The sequence below is a fragment of the Lepisma saccharinum genome, chromosome 1 (assembly GCF_977018435.1).
Source record: "Lepisma saccharinum chromosome 1, izLepSacc3.1, whole genome shotgun sequence".
In the NCBI taxonomy this organism is placed as follows: Eukaryota; Metazoa; Arthropoda; class Insecta; order Zygentoma; family Lepismatidae; genus Lepisma; species Lepisma saccharinum.
In genome coordinates this window covers 130,246,904-130,266,186 of record NC_139229.1, presented here as the reverse complement: position 1 = coordinate 130,266,186, position 19,283 = coordinate 130,246,904, and the positions used below count along the sequence as shown (strand labels likewise).

Below are 19,283 nucleotides of genomic sequence, written 5' to 3'. Positions count from 1 at the left end.
TTCCAATTGCCTTTAATTCAACGACTTGTTCATGATTAATTCGATCGTGTACAAGGCGCTTAATACTGCATTAACTTGAGAAAGAGAGAGAGAGAGAGACAGACAGACCTGGAAGGTAAATTTAACGTAGAGACAGGCTTTTAAAATAATTTTATCTTTAATCAATAATCTGAAAGTTGGTGAAATAATATACACTTAAAAAAATGAAACAGTATACACTTTTATGAAAATAAGTAGTAAATATTACAAGTAAATGTATAAAGAATTTGTATATTTTTCCATATTTATTGAATTTTACATCAGAATGAAATGCATTCTTCAGATTTCAAACAATTTGCAAACATTACCTGAGAATCACAAAATGTTTATAAGTAATTTGCAAATATTCATTAAAAAATGTTTGAGGAACAAAAATGCACCACATAAACTTGTATCTATTGGGAATCATTAACCCATTTGGACAAGTATTGGTTAATGATGCCAGCGACTTCGGAGTTTTCAAGCATTGTGTCGTGGTTTCCTTCAACAACATATACATTTGGTTTCTGCTTGCATATCTGTAAAGTAGAAATTGTTTACTTTATTAAATGGATATGCCTATGTCAGAACTATGTCATAGCACTATCAATCAGTTCCTTGAAATAGTTTCTTAGAAGGGTGTCCCAAAACGTTGGAAAATATCCTGTCTTGAAACAATTGAAATGAAAATGCCAATACTACAAATTTTTTTGTCGATGGGATCAAATATTTTCTGTTACAAGACTTTCATAAAACATCAAATATCTTCATAAGAAAAGCTCCTTCTCTTTGGCGCCCTTCTTGTGAACGCCAATATTAAAATTCATGAATTAAAACAACCGCTGATACAAATCTTACCTTGCTTAATCCATAATCCTCTTCCTCCATTGTCCAGGAAGACGTTTTGGTCGGTTTTACCAATACAACTTTTCCATGGAACTCTGTTTTGCTTTCATACGTCAGCATCATTTTTATCTTATCGTAGAGTGAGGTGGTTGTTTTCACAATATCCTCTTTCGAAATTGGCAGAAATCCTGATAATGAATCTGCTAAGCACTGCACTCGGTCTTCCCAATTTGATAACGCTGAAAGCTCTTTCATCACCTGCAGATTAAGAAATGCATGTATTATACTCCTGTATGGTTCAATCATTTTCAACACACAAGTAAGAAATATCCCTTTGCAGAACTTGCTATGTATAAAAGTGTGGGGAATATTACCAACATAACTGCCGGAGGAATAGATTGATACATCACTATTTTGTATATTTGTAGAATTTCAAATGGATAAACATAAGTCAAACTACAATGACACCTATTCATTAAAACAAGGATATTCCTTTAACTCTGCTTCTGAAATAATATCAAAGGTTCTACAGCAGAAACTCAAATTGAATCTGCTTGAGGAAGAATTCCAATAATTAACATTTGATCCACAAATTTCTAATTACCAGTATTTCTGAAGAAGACTTAGAAAAGAAAATAACACCATGTCTTACTCGAACGTTAATCATGATCCTTAGTTAACACTACTTAAGCATAACCTCAACTTGGAATTTTTCTTAACATAAGTCTATCGCAGTTAGTAAGATATCTGCAACACTTACCTTTTTTGTGTGACATTCCGCGTGCTTATTGAGAATATCGGCAAGTAATCTAAGCTGGAGAGAATTGTAAGAACCATTCTCTGCGTTCTGGAAGAAGTACATCTGCGTTATACACCTCATGAAGATTGGAGAGGTATCCAAAAGACAAATATTGACCTCGTGTCCAGATTTCTCCAACTGGATTCCAAGTTCGAGAGCAATAACTCCACCGAATGAGTGACCAACCAGGTAGTAAGGTCCCTCCTTCTGCATAGCCAGGATGACCTGGAAGAGTCGAAATGTTGGTTAATGTAGCATGTATACTACCCATATCACAAGACCGTAGAGATATATTTGAAGGGATCGTCATATAAAGAACATGTCATATACGCGTAGATATCCAAGTATTATAGATTTTGGTTAACGTTCACGCACACGCAAGTTGCTTTACCTCATCACAAGATTACTGTAATATACAGAGCATTCCCTGATATTCGCTACGAGACTCCGCGGCAAGCGACCCGGCGTCAGCGCTTGTCTTTCCCGGTGAACGGGGTCCGCGACAGTCGGTAGAGTCGGCTATTAAAATTACAGTTTTCATATTGTGCACTAACCTTGACTACAGAAAGTGTTGAAAATGATGTCCCTCTGCTGCAACACATTCCTGGCATCTCCGAAGGAAATTGGCATTTACACGTGCAAGTTCGTCTACTGTAATTCTCCCGATTTCTCGTACAATACTGTCTTTTGACTCACGGATGGTGTGCGGATTGTCTTTGTATACTTTATTTTTAGATTTCCCCATTTTCTTTCCACTTTTATTCAGAACTGACCCTGTTACTCTAAACGTTTTTACGAGGTTTAATACAATGGTCCTATGTGGAACGGTAACACCAGGAAATTTCGTTGCAAAACGTCGTCGCACTTCTCCACAATTTCTCTTTCCGAAGTAACACTCGACAAGATAAATCCTTTATTGTAATGTAAACTTTTGTGGTGCCATATTAAGCCACAAACTTCAACACATGGACACGACACAACACAACTTCCGAGGGAGGATTATACTGGCGTCAGTCTGCAACGTCAACAGAAACGGAAAGAGAGCGAAGGCAGGGAGAACGAAAAAAACAGACTGTAGCGTGCGACTGTCGCGGACCCCGTTCACCGGGAAAGACAACCCCTGACGCCGGGCCGCTTGCCGCCGAGTCTAGTAGCGAATGTCAGGGAATGCTCTGTACATGATAACGGCAAAAGTACATGCATACACCAAGATATATGGCCACTATGGTACCCTGTACCCTGTCTGGGCTGGGTGATTTCAGGTGGGAATTTTCTAGCAATGTCCTTGGATGCAGCTGCTCTGGAGTTCATCCAGCCTCTAATGTATGAATACCTGGGATAACGGGGAAGGAGGGAGGATAGGCGTAACTCTGACATTTTAGAATGAACACTGTTGAATTTCAGTCCGCATTTATCCTTTGACTTTGTCCGTTTGTTAATGCTGTGAATACTCCTTACAACATTGCAAGAATAATTTTTCTTTTGTATTTTGCTCAGGTAAGACTCCCAAGTTGTTGTTTTCAAGTGATCTATCTTAACAAGAGAACGAATATGAATACATCTATGCTGTGGGTATGATTATTAGAAGATTGCATGAAGAGTACCATTGCCTTTGGTAATTTGTACATCAAGTATAAGCCTTCATGGCCTCATGCAATGTATGAGAGAGAGATTTCACTCCACGTTATTTTTTACATTAATGTATGATCATGTTACTTTAGCCTATTTACAATGAAATAATACTTTAGGTGTAATTATAACGATGAAAACCACCATTGCAAATTTTTATATTTAGTGTCCTTATTTATAGTTATACAATAAGACATAAATGTACCTTTAAGTTGTATCTCGCTGCATCTTCTATGGATGCGATGGGTGTCTCCTGCACAAATTGTACGCAGAAGGCAGGATGCTTCATGGACTTTGCCATTGTACGGAAAACAGAAGATAGACCATTCAATCCCGGGAAAAAGAATACCGGAACCTTTTCGTTTGAATTCACAGAAGATAGGTTGATGAGGACCTGCGAGGATAGAAATTCCTCTGCTACCATCGCAAGAGTGATGTTGAAGTCTTCAACCTGCAGCTTTTCGTCTTCCTTCTGGGAGGAGGAGTTGGACAGTTCGGCCAGCTTGGAGAAAGTCAGACTCTTCAATGCTTCGGAAGTGAGGAAGATCTCGAAGTCCCTTTCGAGTAGTTGCTTGATCTCCACAGCCACCAGAGAGTCCATACCGAGCTCCGGGAGAGTGGCCTCGGGAATCACCTTCCTAATGTCCTTGATCCCTGGAATACAATAGAGATATAATTTTAAGTTAGTTTCCTTTCAATTTACTTCAAAAGTAAATTCCCAAAATGTACTTTCATTGGCGGCCTATTGGTGCAGTATAGGCAGGTAATGTCAAGAATATGTAAAAATTGGAAATAAATACATATATAAAATTCACTTTGTCGTTACTGAGGACATTATATTTGTGTTCAAAAACTCGATTAGGATGCAATCGTATGATCAATAGTGAACTTTCATTTTAAAATACATTAAAAGTATCTAGTGTGTTGTTAGGATTCTCAAATATGAAAAAGTGAATTCACAGGTCTTTATAATTCTATTAAGAATAATTATTCTGTTCTTGCTTACGTTACCATGTTGCGATACAACTAAGTATGAGTTTTTGTCTTCTCCGTTACACGCCTGCATTCTTCTCGGTCATCAAATCAGTTCTTGACTTGCATTTCTTCCTGATTAATCTTGAATTATCTAATGTCCAACTACAAATTGCTACACAACTTACCGTGCATTATTTGTTTAAGGAAATCAATTAGACACTTACCAAGCATGGCTGCTAAGAGATCAGTTGCATCGTCCCCTGTGGCCCCCTTGCTCGCGGTGACCTTCTCAATAGAAACCACCATGCTGGAGACGACGGGCTGCTGCTGCACGAGGAATCGATCGAGGACCTGGAGGCAGGAGGCGATCCTTTGGGGGAGAGTCCCTCCGATGGCTATCTCCTTGTCCCCCTGCATCTCGGCCACGATGCCAACGTCCCCCACGGCCCCCCACTGGATGGCCAGCCCCGGGAGGCCCTCCCGCCTCCTCTGCTCGCAGACCCTCTCCATGACGGAGTTCGCCATCCCGTAGTTGCTCTGCCCCGCGTTGCCTCGCCCGCAGCTCACGCTGGAGAACACCACGAAGTTCTGGAGCTCTGGACACAGTTTCCTGGACAACACGTCCAGGTTCTTTGTTGCTGTCGCCTTCGGGAGGTACGTGCTTTGAAACAATTCCTTCGATTGGTTTTTCAAGATGGAATCGTTCAAAACCTGTAAACACATGAACTAAGATCAGTAAACTACAACTGGCAGTATTATATTAATGAATTCCATGGAGTGCATACGTGATACTTTCTATACGTACAAATTTAGACGGCTTTCCTTGACCAGTTACTCTCTTTCTCTCTCTTTCTTTCTCTCTCTCTCACTCTTTCTTGCTCTCTCTTTCTCTGTGTAATCAGTCTTGAATATTAATATGGCGGAAGTGTGCTAAGGACGTGCTGATCGGCTCCGGAGAAGATTGTAAAATTCTGCTGGACATCGGGCTGCTGGCTGATTCTTATCTTCACACAAGGAAGAGGTAGTGTCAAGGTTCAGGACTGACGTGTGCAAGTGCAACTTCAACGTTAATTAACATAAAATACTAGAATAATTATCTGACGCTCGTCGCAAGCCATAACCATTGTGATTCACACGTACCAACCCAAGATGTGTTGTGCTGTGGCCAAGGAACTCGGCGACCGGCTGGAAAGTTTCGAAAAGCAGGTGCGTGGCGAGCTGGACAGTTTCAAACGAAAAATTGATAATGAAACACAGTCAAGAAGCGGGGACCTAAGTGCTACGTACGATTCCGAAGGGATGAAGAAACTCAAAGACGAGCTGAGTTAATTGGAGGCACGGTTGGAGGAAAGTTTCAGAGTGCAAAAGGACGACTTCCATTATTTACTGGATAGGATAGAATCGCAAGAAGATAGGCTGGACGATTTGGAACAATATTCAAGGCGGGAGTGTCTCCTTATTCACTGACTGCAGGAGAACGTCCAGGAGAACGTGGAGGAGAAGGTCCTGGACTTATTCCGAAATAATGCATGTCGACATCAAGAGTGACCAGATCGCGAGGTGCCATCGTTTTGGAAAACCAAACCGTAGCGTGGCCGAGGCCGTGCAGGAAGGAAAACGCTGCATTATTATTAAATTCGCAACCTACAAAACCAAGCACTCAGTGTGGTCGACGAAGAAACAGCTAAAAGAACCCGGGTCGCGAATCAACATCACCGAGTCGCTGACTCCAGTGCGACATGTCACGTGCCAGTTCCGACGACACAACGAGAAATGCAAGGAAGAAATGTTTCCCGAGAGCGACGATAGATGGCAGCACGCCATATGTAGAGGAGCAGAGCCAATTGTAGAAACTATGAGCGGAGAAGAGCGATTTTATATATTATAGTAAATGAAAAATATATATAATGGAAGAGTATAAAAATTATAGAAGGAGTGAATAAAATGTTGTATATAGCAAATTAAGATAATTAAGAACACATCATATATGAAACAATTAGGAAAGTTATTAAGTGAGCAAATGAATTCAGAAATGTATCTCTTTTTGATTCTCTGGCGAGGAGAACGTCGCCATGTTTTGGTTGCTTGTCCCCGGTGGCGCTGTTGTCAAATTAGACGCCCCGAAGCACTTTACGCTTGCGCTCATTATTAGTCGCACTGTGCCATCGACAGCGCTTGTTATTAACGATCCTGGTTATTTCCCTTGGTTGTTGTTTTAGGAGGAAGCGCTATTGTCAGATTAGACGCCCCAAAAAATCCTCTATAGCTTTGGTTCAATTCTCTACAAGGAATGCAGCATATTGAGTAGTCTATATTATTGAGAAGATATATGGTAAAGAGAATATTTGCGATAAATGAGAGAAATAAGACATTTTCCAGTGGCAAAGAAGAAATAAGAATATGCTGTGGAAAGAATAAATAGAAGAATTTATCGAGAATATAAGAATATCTCGGCGGAATATAGAAGACAATAAGAATTGCTGCTGAAAGAAGAAATAAGAATTGATAAGTTTAGAGGAAATAAGAAACAACGATGAATAAAAGGGATGACTATTTTTTGTGAATAGAGGAAAGAGATTGTCATAAAAGGTAGAAGAAAGAAAAAGAAGATTATCCTTTTACCAAAGAAAAGAAGGGGAAATTGAAGAAAGAAGAAGCCTTTCATATATTTTGTCATAGAAGAAATTGACGAAAGTAGAAGAAGCCCTTTTCCAAATACAAGGAAGAAAAAAAGAAGAAGCCTTTTCTCATAATAGAAGGAAGAAAAGAAGAAGAAGAAGCAGCCTTTTTTCCAAATTACTAGAAGAAAGAAGAAGATGATTTCCCTTCCGACGTAAATTTGGAATCAGCATACATACACACACACACACACACACACACACATACATATGTGTGTGTGTGTGTGTGTGGGGGTGTGTGTGTGTGTGTGTGTGTGTGTATGTATGCTGATTCCAAATTTACGTCGGAAGGGAAATCATCTTCTTCTTTCTTCTAGTAATTTGGAAAAAAGGCTGCTTCTTCTTCTTCTTTTCTTCCTTCTATTATGAGAAAAGGCTTCTTCTTTTTTTCTTCCTTGTATTTGGAAAAGGGCTTCTTCTACTTTCGTCAATTTCTTCTATATATATATATATATATATATATATATATATATATATATATATATATATATATATAAATAAATAAATAAATATTTCAATGTATATACAAGCTTCGCTATATATTTTCTCTGTATTGTGTACAGTTCTCAGAATATAGATCCGCATTTAACTATATCCTCTTGGCTATAAAACGCTTTCTTATTTGGAATAAAGAACCTATCCCCCTGAGATTAAGATATCTGTAGCCGTGGTAAATAACATATTTTAGTACGTACCCCAAGGGCGTAGCAGACAGGAGATGCTGCGGGCGGCGAAAGAGAAGTTCGGGCGCCGCGCGTGCTACACCGAAGACGGCAGGATCGTGGTGCGCACAGCTACCGGCAGGAAACCCACTATTACAAGAATGAAGGAACTATCCCGATTGGCCCCTGAGCCTTACACCTCAAGAGACTAGACCCATAAACAAGACTGCTCGGACTCCGTAGCCACTTTAACATTAGTAACCGGTTAACATTGAAATACTTTTTAATATTTCTTATATTTTTATCATTCTATATTATTATTATTATTATTATTATTATTATTATTACTATTTTTCACCCCACAAACTTAAGTGTATAAACAAAGTGTATATCCGTGATGACCATCCTCATTTTATTCCTTAGTTATATGTACTATGAGCGTGTGTTTGAAATCGTTTAAATCGGTGATCATAGCGTTAAGTGTTATGTGTCAGTGATGCTAGAAATTCGTAAAACTACATTTGGTATGGTGTCGCATCTGCTGTATGTTCTTGGCAGAGGTAAGTCCTGTGACGTTCCTTTCTGGTGTTCGCCACTGGATCACGGATTACTACGTCACGGTAGCTACCCAATCTCCTTGTGCGGCGGAGTTATGAGACTCTCCTTAATGTTTTGCTACAATGAGCATTCTCAGGACGAAACGGTTTGAACAAAAAAAATAGCTTCTTGCTATTTTACAAATTTAATAACACATTTTGCCTTTAAACAATCACTGCAAAATAACAATAATATTCACAAACGCAATCACATTTGAATTAAGTTGCGGCTTTACCTATAAAACAGTGTTTTTCACTAAATAAACATCATCTCACGCAACTCAACTTACTTTTTCCATTTCACGCACTGTTGTCCTGGCAACCGAATCAATAAAAGATTGGACAGTTCTACACATCTTCACAAACCGGAAATGACTTCCACTTCCGATATTGCGTGTAACAAATATACAGCAAAAATTACAAATTTAAATCAACACAAACTACAGTATTGAAACTAACAAATATATCGAACAGATGTCTGTGAAATTAACAGAAAGCAAATAAACTATTACATATGGCCAAAATAAACAAAGCGTATCAAGTTCTCCTCCCATACAAACAAAGAAAATTGACGCAATGTACATGAAGGAAATTTTCTTTATAGAATAAACTTCTTCGAGCTTACTTCAGAACTCTTCACTCTTCATGCAAACTCGCTCTAAGAAAATTCATATGATCCTACATTTTTTAATCATAAAAACAAATCTTCAAACTATCTGTTCTCTTGCTTTGTGTAGAACTTCTTTTCTTTCTTTCACCATCCTTTCCACATCTTCTAAGAGCTTCTTAACATTAACAGCTTGTTCTTCATACAACTATACATTTCCTAAACATTTGTATTTCCAAACGTTTAACTTCTGTAATTGTTCTGGGCTTAAACTTAATTATTGACATTGAAGTCTCACATAAAATTATACATTTGTTCCCTATTGGACCTTTATCATTTTCAACTATGGCTGTCCTTTTCCTTCGACTTCGCCATTCATTCTCAGATTGGTCTCCTGGAACTAAATTATCAACATTGTGAACTTCTAATTCTTCTGGGAATTATACCTAACATCAGCCCTCTTTCGGTTTAATAATAATCATTACAGGAAATGAAATTCAAGTTGTATCCAAATCATGTACACAAGGCAAGCATTATCTGAATAATTATATGGCTTTGTAAACTCTTCTTTATCCATTCTCTTCAAAGAATGTGCAGGACTCTCAACGATCACTTTCTATGATGGAATATATTTTTCAACCTTCATAATGCAAACAAAAGATAGATTTTCATATAAATTTGATAACACTTACTTCACATCTTCACGTGCAAGCTTATTTGATAGAGTGTTTTACAAGCGGTTTCTTTTTGTTTTCTGAAATGTTTTCTTCTTCCTTCTTTTTCTCCATAGATCAAACATTTCTTTCTTCTCTTGCCACTTCAATAATTCTCCTTCCAACTTTTTCCTCTTGGACAACGAAACAGGATAAGGATTGGAGTAAACAGGTTCTTCACTGGTCAGATTTATTTCACAGATAGAATTCCTAGATAATCCTGGCTTGTCGGCGAATATTCTTCTATATTTGAACAATAAATTAAATAGCTGCTCCTTTTCCTCAACTCTCAAAACATCTGAAGCAAAGGCTTTATCTCTTATGTCTGATTCTGTTGCAGTCCACTCATCAGCGTTAGCTTCTTCCTCCGCTTTCGTACACTGTATTAAGGCTGTCTTCTCCCGCGACTCGCCCTTCTCTGAATCTCCAGCGTTAGGAAGTAAATGTTGCTCTACTGTGTGTCCGCCATTGATCAGATACAATTTTTCTGCGCCTGCATCCAGAGTGGCTTTGTATCTTCGAAGGAAAGGATAACCAAATAATAAGTCAGCTTCTAAGCACTTGACCACATATACCAAATCTTCAAATATAAAACCGCCAATTTCAAAATTTATTCGCCTACATCCAGCTATCCGTGATCTTTCTTTTCCAGCAAAATCTTTTAATATTACGCCTGGACACTTCTGCAATTTAAGACCTGGTAATCGCTCTCGTACTTGAAGCCAAATATTATAATTCATAAGGGTACATTCGCTACCCGTGTCCAGAGTGCACTTTATTTGGAATCCTAATACCTCCACTGAAATTTCAGGTTTCTTCACATTATCCCTATCTTCTTCCATTATCGTCTTTCTAATTTTTAAATAATTTAGAGGAGTGGCTTCGATATTCAAGTACAATACTTCTAACGGATCTTCTGTTAGGAATGGGTCTTCACTTTCGTCGCTTTCTTTTACTTGCATGCCCTTCATTGCAAGCGTAAGAGTACCGCTTACAACGGGCGCTGGGCTAAACCCAGAACTTCATTGCAGTTAATTTCCCATGGCGACGCTGTAACTCTAAGATTACTGGAAGGTAGCTCTTCCGTCTGTATTGCACACTCTTTTCGTTCTGGAGCTCTTTGATCTCTTCTCCAACTATTTGTGTACGGCGTAGTCCTTCTATAAAGTCTGTTACTTGTCCAGTTTCTATTCTTCCACCTTCCATCCGGGAATCGCTGTCCTTCTCTGGTGATTGGTTCCTTCCCATTTCCGCTCTCTGCGCTGCGGGATCCTCCAGGATTATTAGTAGAAGTTGTCATCTGTACTCTGCGAACTCGAGGTTGGATAGGTCTCCTTTCTTCTGCTTTATTACCGTCGCCTCTCCACCCATCTATCTGTTCTGAGGCTTCGTACTTCCCCAAGAAGTTGGTCAACTGGTCAATGTTTCGAGGATCTCTTGTTAATACTAGCTGCCGTATTCTGTATGGGAGCTGATGGATAATTAAACTTAACACTTCTGTTTGGTCCACACGTTCGACCAAGTTACAGTATGACCCGTAGACATCCCAACAATAATCCTCCATAGAAAGACCTGAGGATTTGGAATATCTTCTGTTTCTTAAAATCTGGATCTCTCTCTGCTTCGCTTCTGCAGAGGCATACTGTTTTTTAAACGCGGCACAAAACTGTTCAAAAGACTTCCACCTTCTCTCGTTGGCAATAAACCAGGCTTTAGCTTTCCCTTTCATTACAGAAGAAAGCACCTTTAATCTATAGTGCATAGGCATTTTCATTATGTCCATGGACGTTTTCAGTTCTTCCAAATAACGCTCCGCTGATATGGAATTTATTTCTCCGGTAAATTTGCTCAGAGAGTTAATATCCGACATTCTAAAAAAATGTCCAGTGTGAGATGGACTATGAGAGACATCAGGAGATTTATCAATATCTTCTCTGGGTATCCCTTTTGTACTTTGGATACGCCTTCTCCTCTTACGGTTCCTTTTAGTCAACAATTCAGCAGAAGATACAGATTCTGTTGAAGATATACCGGAAATCAAAGGGTCATTATCATCTCTCACCCATCGAATATTTTCCACAGATCTGTCAGTATTTCCAGCAGTCATTCCTGGATTTCCTTGCACAGATTCTAAATGTAATCTCTCCAACTTCCCTAAAAGGAATTCCTCCATAAAATAGAACTTCTGGTTAATTTCTTTATTCATCTTCTCACTGTCCTGCATACACAAATTCCTTGAAGTACTTTGCTGATCCACGACGGATTCTATCCTTGCCCTTACGGTGTCCAATTCATTCATTACTTTTCGTCTGTCTACTTCCCAAACTTCTTCTATCTTATTTAGAGCATCTCTCCCTTCATCAATTTGTTTTAACAAATCACATCGCACAGCTTCCAATTCTTCTTTGTTTTCTTGTCTTCTGTCTTCTATTACTTTCATCATTTCATTTTTATCATCTTTCCGCTCATCCTCAATCTTCTTCATCAATTCTTCTCGGTCTGCTTTCATTCTCGTCATCATTTCCTCCTTATCATTCCTAAATACCTCCTCTAAGTTCCTGAAAGCTAGTTTAGTTTCGTTTCTTCCGTCTTCAATAATCTTCATCAGTTCCTTTTTATCCTCTTTCCGTCCTTCTTCTATCATCTTCCTCAATTCATTCTTATCTTCTTTCCTTCCTTCTTCCATTTTCTCAAACCTCTTTATCATTTCATTCTGATCTTCTTTCCTTCCTTCTTCAACGATCTTCCTCAACTCATCCTTATCTTCTTTCCTTCCTTCTTCCATTTTCTCAAACCTCTTTATCATTTCATTCTGATCTTCTTTCCTTCCTTCTTCAATTCTCCTTAACCAGCCACAAAGTACCTCCATATTTAAAGTAGCACTATGCGATTTGCAATTTTTACACTCTAAGTCACCATCAGGAAGAAATTCTCTGGATATTGGCAAATTTGCACACCCTAAATGGAAATACGCCTCGCATTTCCTGCACTGAAATATTTCGTCCAAGGGCTTATCTTTATCATCACAACAACTCAATTTATCCATTTTCTTCTTGCTCTGGCTTCTCAAAATTCTCCTACTCATACCTTGGTATCTCTGCAAAATCGATCACATGACTTACATGTGTTATCAGACTTTGTAACGCTCGACAATTTCCTCATGACTTCACACGGCACAAAACACACGTTTTTTTTCACCCGATATTACAGTTACAATTTATCCTTTTACATCATCGATGGCCCCACGTTGGGCGCCAAATTTACCTGTGACGTTCCTTTCTGGTGTTCGCCACTGGATCACGGATTACTACGTCACGGTAGCTACCCAATCTCCTTGTGCGGCGGAGTTATGAGACTCTCCTTAATGTTTTGCTACAATGAGCATTCTCAGGACGAAACGGTTTGAACAAAAAAAATAGCTTCTTGCTATTTTACAAATTTAATAACACATTTTGCCTTTAAACAATCACTGCAAAATAACAATAATATTCACAAACGCAATCACATTTGAATTAAGTTGCGGCTTTACCTATAAAACAGTGTTTTTCACTAAATAAACATCATCTCACGCAACTCAACTTACTTTTTCCATTTCACGCACTGTTGTCCTGGCAACCGAATCAATAAAAGATTGGACAGTTCTACACATCTTCACAAACCGGAAATGACTTCCACTTCCGATATTGCGTGTAACAAATATACAGCAAAAATTACAAATTTAAATCAACACAAACAACAGTATTGAAACTAACAAATATATCGAACAGATGTCTGTGAAATTAACAGAAAGCAAATAAACTATTACATATGGCCAAAATAAACAAAGCGTATCAGTCTTTTCTAACTTGTCAATCTTTTTATTGACTCAATAGTTGATAGTACTGAATAGCATGAAGACAACCTTCATTCCTTGCAATTCCAAAACTCTAAACAAGGCACCCCTCTTGTCGCTCAACCCTCCAGGCGACACTGACCCATCGCCAGCGCAGACGTTGCCAAATGTCTCCTCCTTCCGCGCGGGAGTCGCTAACGTGAGGTTATTGCTTCCGAAATTGGACGAATTAAATTATGTAATACGTAAGTTGGATTTAGACGTATGTGTAATCACGGAAGGTTGGAGAAGCGATTCCACAGTCTGCATTTAGCTTGCCGGGCTACGAAGTAATCACACAAAGCAGAAGTAACAAGAGGGGAGGTGGAATTCTTGTGTATTACAAATATGGGTTAAAGGTACAGAAAATAGAGATCGGAATGAACACCGAGGTGTCGAAACGCTAAGTTTCATATTATATTACAAAAATGTGCGACTTGGCATGTGCGCTATTTATCGGCCACCCAATGTAGCGTACTCTAAACTGTCGGTACTCGAGGAGTTGATATCTGAAATATACCCGTCCGTCGATAGATTCTTGTTGCTCGGTGATTTAAATTGCGATTTTTACAACCAAATAAATAAGAAACGCGGTTTCTAAAATCGATAATATCTTCCTTCGGGCTAACACAAGTTGTAACAACATAACTGAAACTAGCGAGACGCTGTTAGATATTATAGTAATAGATGATGTTACCAGAATGCATGCAACCGACGTCACAGTGCCTATCGGTAAATCGGATCATTGTGTCACTTACATCGACTTAGTTTATGAGAAACCCGCTAATGAGAGAAAATATTTGAATTATAGAAGCTTCTCCTCTTTCGATATAGACAATTTTGCCTAAGACATAACAAACGTTCAGTGGGAAACACTGCAATCACTTGATACCGTTGATGAAAAAGTAGACTTTTATAGCTCCAATATCGTACGTTTATTTGATTGCCATGCACCTATGGAAACCGCCCGAGTTAAGAGGAAGCGCGTTCCGTGGATAACTCCTAATGTCAAGTTATTAATGCGTATTTGAGACAACGCTCTGAGGAAATTGAAACGTACGAACATCGTTGCCGATTGGAACCACTACAAAGCACTCCGAAATTTTACGACTACCGTTATCCGACAGGCAAAGAAGTCACTTCTCTTTTAAATTTGACGCCATTCAATTAAATAAGAAGGAAACGTGGCGTGAACTAAAACAGTGGGGCGTGCTGGATAATAAAAATGTCAAAGCGAACTTATCCTCACTTGTGAACGCAGCACACGAGCTCGATGCTCTTAATAATAATTTTGGACAAATTAGCAATCTATCTAATATTCCCACTCAATTAAACACAGAACAAATTGAGTACTTTGAAAGCCGTAGCTTTATCGATGCAAATATATATATATATATTTTTTAACACAGTAACCGAAATTGATGTGCACAAAGCAGTACATAACATTAAATCAAACAGTGTTGGAGCAGACGGCACTAAGATGTTAAAGATTGCACTGCCATATGTTCTGACTCCATTAACTCATATAATCAATTATTCTTTGTCTAAAGGCGTGTTTCCAGAAACATGGAAAGAAGCGCGAGTCTTGCCTCTTCAAAAGAAAAAAAGAGATCAGTTCTTTCGATGACTTAAGGCCTATAAGCCTATTGCCAGTCCTCTCTAAAGTACTAGAAAAAATTGTATTTTCGCAACTAATATGTTATGTTGACGCGAACAACTTGTTACCTACAGTTCAGTCTGGGTTCCGTGCACGGCATAGCACAGCACCAGCTTTAACAAAAGTTACATATGATATTCTTTGCGAAATTGACAATCGTTGTTCTACACTTCTCGTATTACTTGATTTTAGTAAAGCTTTCAACACAGTCCAAGACGATTTCTTAATATCTAAACTCAAATAATATAAATTTGACTCTGTAATCGTAAGATGCTTTCAATCCTATTTAGTTAATAGAAAACAGAGAACATTCCTTCAAAATTCAAACTCGCAGATCTCGAAGCTGTAGTTTTAAAAGCAGGGGTTCCACATGGATCAATTTTAGAGCCTCTCCTTTTCACCCTCTACACCGCAGACTTAAACAAAGTTATAAAATTTTTCACACCACATTTCTATGCAGATGATACACAACTGTATTTTTCGACTAGACGTACAGCGCTAGAAAGTAGTATTTCTTCACTCAACACCGATTTAAATAATATTTACACATGGTGTACATCAAACGGACTTAAGATAAACCCTCAAAATCACTTTATATGATAATTGGAACGAAACAATCGCAAAAAATTCTATTGTTGACCCAATTGAACTTAAAATTAATAATGAAGCCATTCCATGTAAAAGTTCAGCAAAAAATCTTGGCTTGATTGTTAACGATACGTTGGACTGGACGGACCACATCAATGCACAATGTAAAAAAAGCATATTTTATTCTGAGAAACCTCTACCGTTTCCAAGATCAACTACCTGCAGAATGTAAACTTAGACTAGTTCAATCTTTAATTTTTCCACTATTTGGTTATTGTGACACTGTGTATGGGTCCAAACTTGCGAAAAAACTCAGCAGAAAAATTCAAATCGCACAAAATGCATGCATCAGATATACTTTTGGCCTGGATAAACGCGATCACATCCTTCCCATCTTAAACAGATATAATATTTTAACAATGGCCCACAGAAGGCTACTGCACTATCTATCTTTCATTCATGATCTGCAAACTGAACGTAAACCCGCGTACTTATTTGAAAAATTATGTAATCGCAACACAATTCACAGACACGGGACACGTCGTCACAACGAACTTGACATTCCTCACCATTCGACTACGCTATATACCTCATCCTTTTCTATATCTGCCCCGAAAGCATGGAATGCACTACCAACAAATGTTAAATCCATAAAACTCAATAAGAGTTTCAAAATTAAATTGGAAGAAATGCTTTTACAGGAACAGCAGCAGAACAGTAGCACATATTTGAAGTGAACTCGCACTCAACAAACGACAAAACACTCATATTCTATAACTGTAACTATTGGAATTTTATTAATATCTTCAAATTATTATTATTATTTACTTAAATGCAACCTTATGTTAACATTCACATTTATATTTTTTATTTTCACATTTGTATTTTTTTATTTTTTTTAATCTCTTCTTTTCTTGTTCTTGAGAATATTCATAAGTGTAGGTAATGTGAATGTTTTAAATTCTCTTTAGTGTAATCAAGCTTTCCATTTGTACTCAAGTAGTGTAAGTTGAGCGTTTCAAAGTCGTACTTAGTAGGTATTGTTTTTTTTTATCAATTGAATATCACTTTTTGACATATTTTGACAATTTTTTGTCGATGTTTTAGCGTTTGACGATTTTTCAGTGCAATTTTCACCGCATCTTATTTTTTTCCCACTCGTACTTGGTAGGTATGCATTTATAGCCTCTTTTTTATCAATTGAAAATCAGTTTTTGACATATTTTGACAAATTTTTGTCGATGTTTTAGCGTTTAGCGATGTTTTTGTAAAATTTCCTATTTTTCTTTTTTTTCCCACTCGTACTTGGTACGAATGCCACGATCTTACGTGATATAACTTAACCTATTTTTTTTTTTCGTGCTAAACTACACGAGAGCCTCTACGTGCTTTGACCTACTTTAGAGTAGAACCATAAAGACAGAGCTGCAACCGAAAATGAGGCTCGAAGTGAGGCTCGGTGAGGCTCGACTTAATAGTTTGCTCTTGTAAGACATAAGCCTTATTTTCTCGCAGTGTTGCCAACATTTTACTCGAAATAAAATCACCAAGGTTTTTTTCTTGGTCTAACCTATGTTATTGAACTGCGTCGTCACGTCCAAACCTGCATGACTTCCGAACACTATTGGTTTTATTCATATTTTTTCTTACGTATAGGTGTATATGATGAATCCCCAAACAGATTTTTCCTAAGTCTTACTGTTTCCAAGATAACCCCACTTCCGGTTGCCATTTTGGATTTCTGAACATAGGTTCTATTCATACTTTTTCTCACGTATAGGTGTACCTGATGAATCTGCAAACAGATTTTTCCTAAGTCTTACAGTTTCCAAGATAACCCCACTTCCGGTCGCCATTTTGGATTTCCGAACATAGGTTCTATTCATATTTTACTTACATATAGGCGTACGTGACGAATCCGCAAACAGATTTTTTCTAAGTCTTACCGTTTCAAAGATAACCCCACTTCCGGTCGCCATTTTGGATTTCCAAGCATAGGTTCTATTCATATTTTACTTACATATAGGCGTACATGACGAATTCGCAAACAGATTTTTCCTAAGTCTCACCGTTTCTAAGATAACTAGTAGTGCAGGTTGGGGAGTTCAACGCCCGAAAATGGGGCTCGGTGGAGCTTGCCAAACCTCAAAAACTCACTTTCTCTCCACGTTCTGCGCCTCATTTATTGCGCTGACGATGTTTCACAGCGTAGAAAACAGCACCAAAACATCAAAAACTCACTTTGATTATTTGGAGCTCACCAAAACCTCAAAAACTTATTTTTATTAATTGAGGTTCACCAAACCTCAAAAACTCTCATTTTCTCTCTATGTTCAGTGCCTCATTTATTGCGCTGACACAACGTGATGAGTAAATAATGCAGTCTCTTATTCTTGAAGGATGAATGCACCTTATCGTAATTTTCCAAGCCACGGTCAAATGTTTGTATATCGTGACCTTTGTAAACCTCTCTCTCGGGAACGATGTGCCACACACACGCGCGTGCACGCCTATATTGTGACGCAAACAAACAAACAAATAATATTTTTTTTAAGATTCCTGCCCCCTAACCCCACTTCCGGTCGCCATTTTGGATTTCCGAGCATAGGTTCTATTCATATTTTACTTACATATAGGCGTACGTGATGAATCAGCAAACAGATTTGTCCTAAGTCTTACCGTTTCCAAGATAACCCCACTTCCGGTCGCTATTTTGGATTTCCGAACATAGGTTCTATTCATATTTTTTCTCACGTATAGGTGTACGTGATGAATCCGCAAACAGATTCTTCCTAAGTTTTACTGTTTCCAAGATAACCCCACTTCCGGTCGCTATTTTGGATTTCCGACCATAGGTTCTATTCATATTTTACTTACATATAGGCGTACGTGATGAATCCGCAAACAGATTTTTCCTAAGTCTTACTGTTTCCAAGATAATCCCACTTCCGGTCGCCATTTTGGATTTCCGAACATAGGTTCTATTCACATTTTACTCACGTATAGGCGTACGTGATGAATCCGCAAACAGATTTTTCCTAAGTCATGAATTGGAGGGTTCTATGGCAACTTATATTAATTCTCGTAAGAGAACAGAAAACATACACAAAAAAAACAACAATACTGTGGTCACTACAACAAATAGTCTTCTTCAACCCCTATCCAACAAACCAAAAAAAAAAATCATCATCCTAACTAGAACCATGTAACTAACATTGTGATGACTCATATTAAGTACCTCTTAATTGTATTACTTATAAGGGTATACTATTGCACAACGTTTTTGCAACAAGTTATTACGTAACATTGTGATGACTCATATCTAATGCCCTTCGTTGTATTAACTATAAGGGAGTAAACTATTACACAACATGTTGCAACAAGTTATGACGTAATGTGATGAGTCATATCTAACGTGGCGTCTTCTGATTGGTTAATTATTACAGGTGTTTTCAATACGGTCCGCGCTTTTATTATATAAGACGGCATACACTGCAGATCAGTCAGTCTCGTGAGAGCAGCCGAAGAGTACGGACGTCCTGTTGCAGTGCTCCTTGTTTTTGTAAAAAAAAATAGGTATTTAACTTTCTTTGAAGCTACATACCATCTATTATTTCAAGTTCAAAGGTGTTTCACGTGGTTTT

General features: G+C 38.1%; 1 protein-coding gene across 1 annotated transcript in view; it reads right to left on the bottom strand.

Annotated features, from left to right (window-relative positions):
- Nucleotides 1-383: 383 nt before the first annotated feature.
- The window catches only part of LOC145985638 (fatty acid synthase-like), a 277,489-nt gene continuing 258,589 nt past the window's right edge, over nt 384-19,283 (bottom strand). The window contains exons 28-32 of the mRNA XM_083119710.1: nt 4,492-4,978; nt 3,498-3,946; nt 1,625-1,888; nt 877-1,122; nt 384-557 (exon numbers count right to left, since the gene is read on the bottom strand). Of these exons, the coding sequence (XP_082975836.1) occupies nt 435-557; nt 877-1,122; nt 1,625-1,888; nt 3,498-3,946; nt 4,492-4,978 (1,569 nt within the window). The 3' untranslated portion in view covers nt 384-434. The remainder of the gene's footprint in view (nt 558-876; nt 1,123-1,624; nt 1,889-3,497; nt 3,947-4,491; nt 4,979-19,283) is intronic.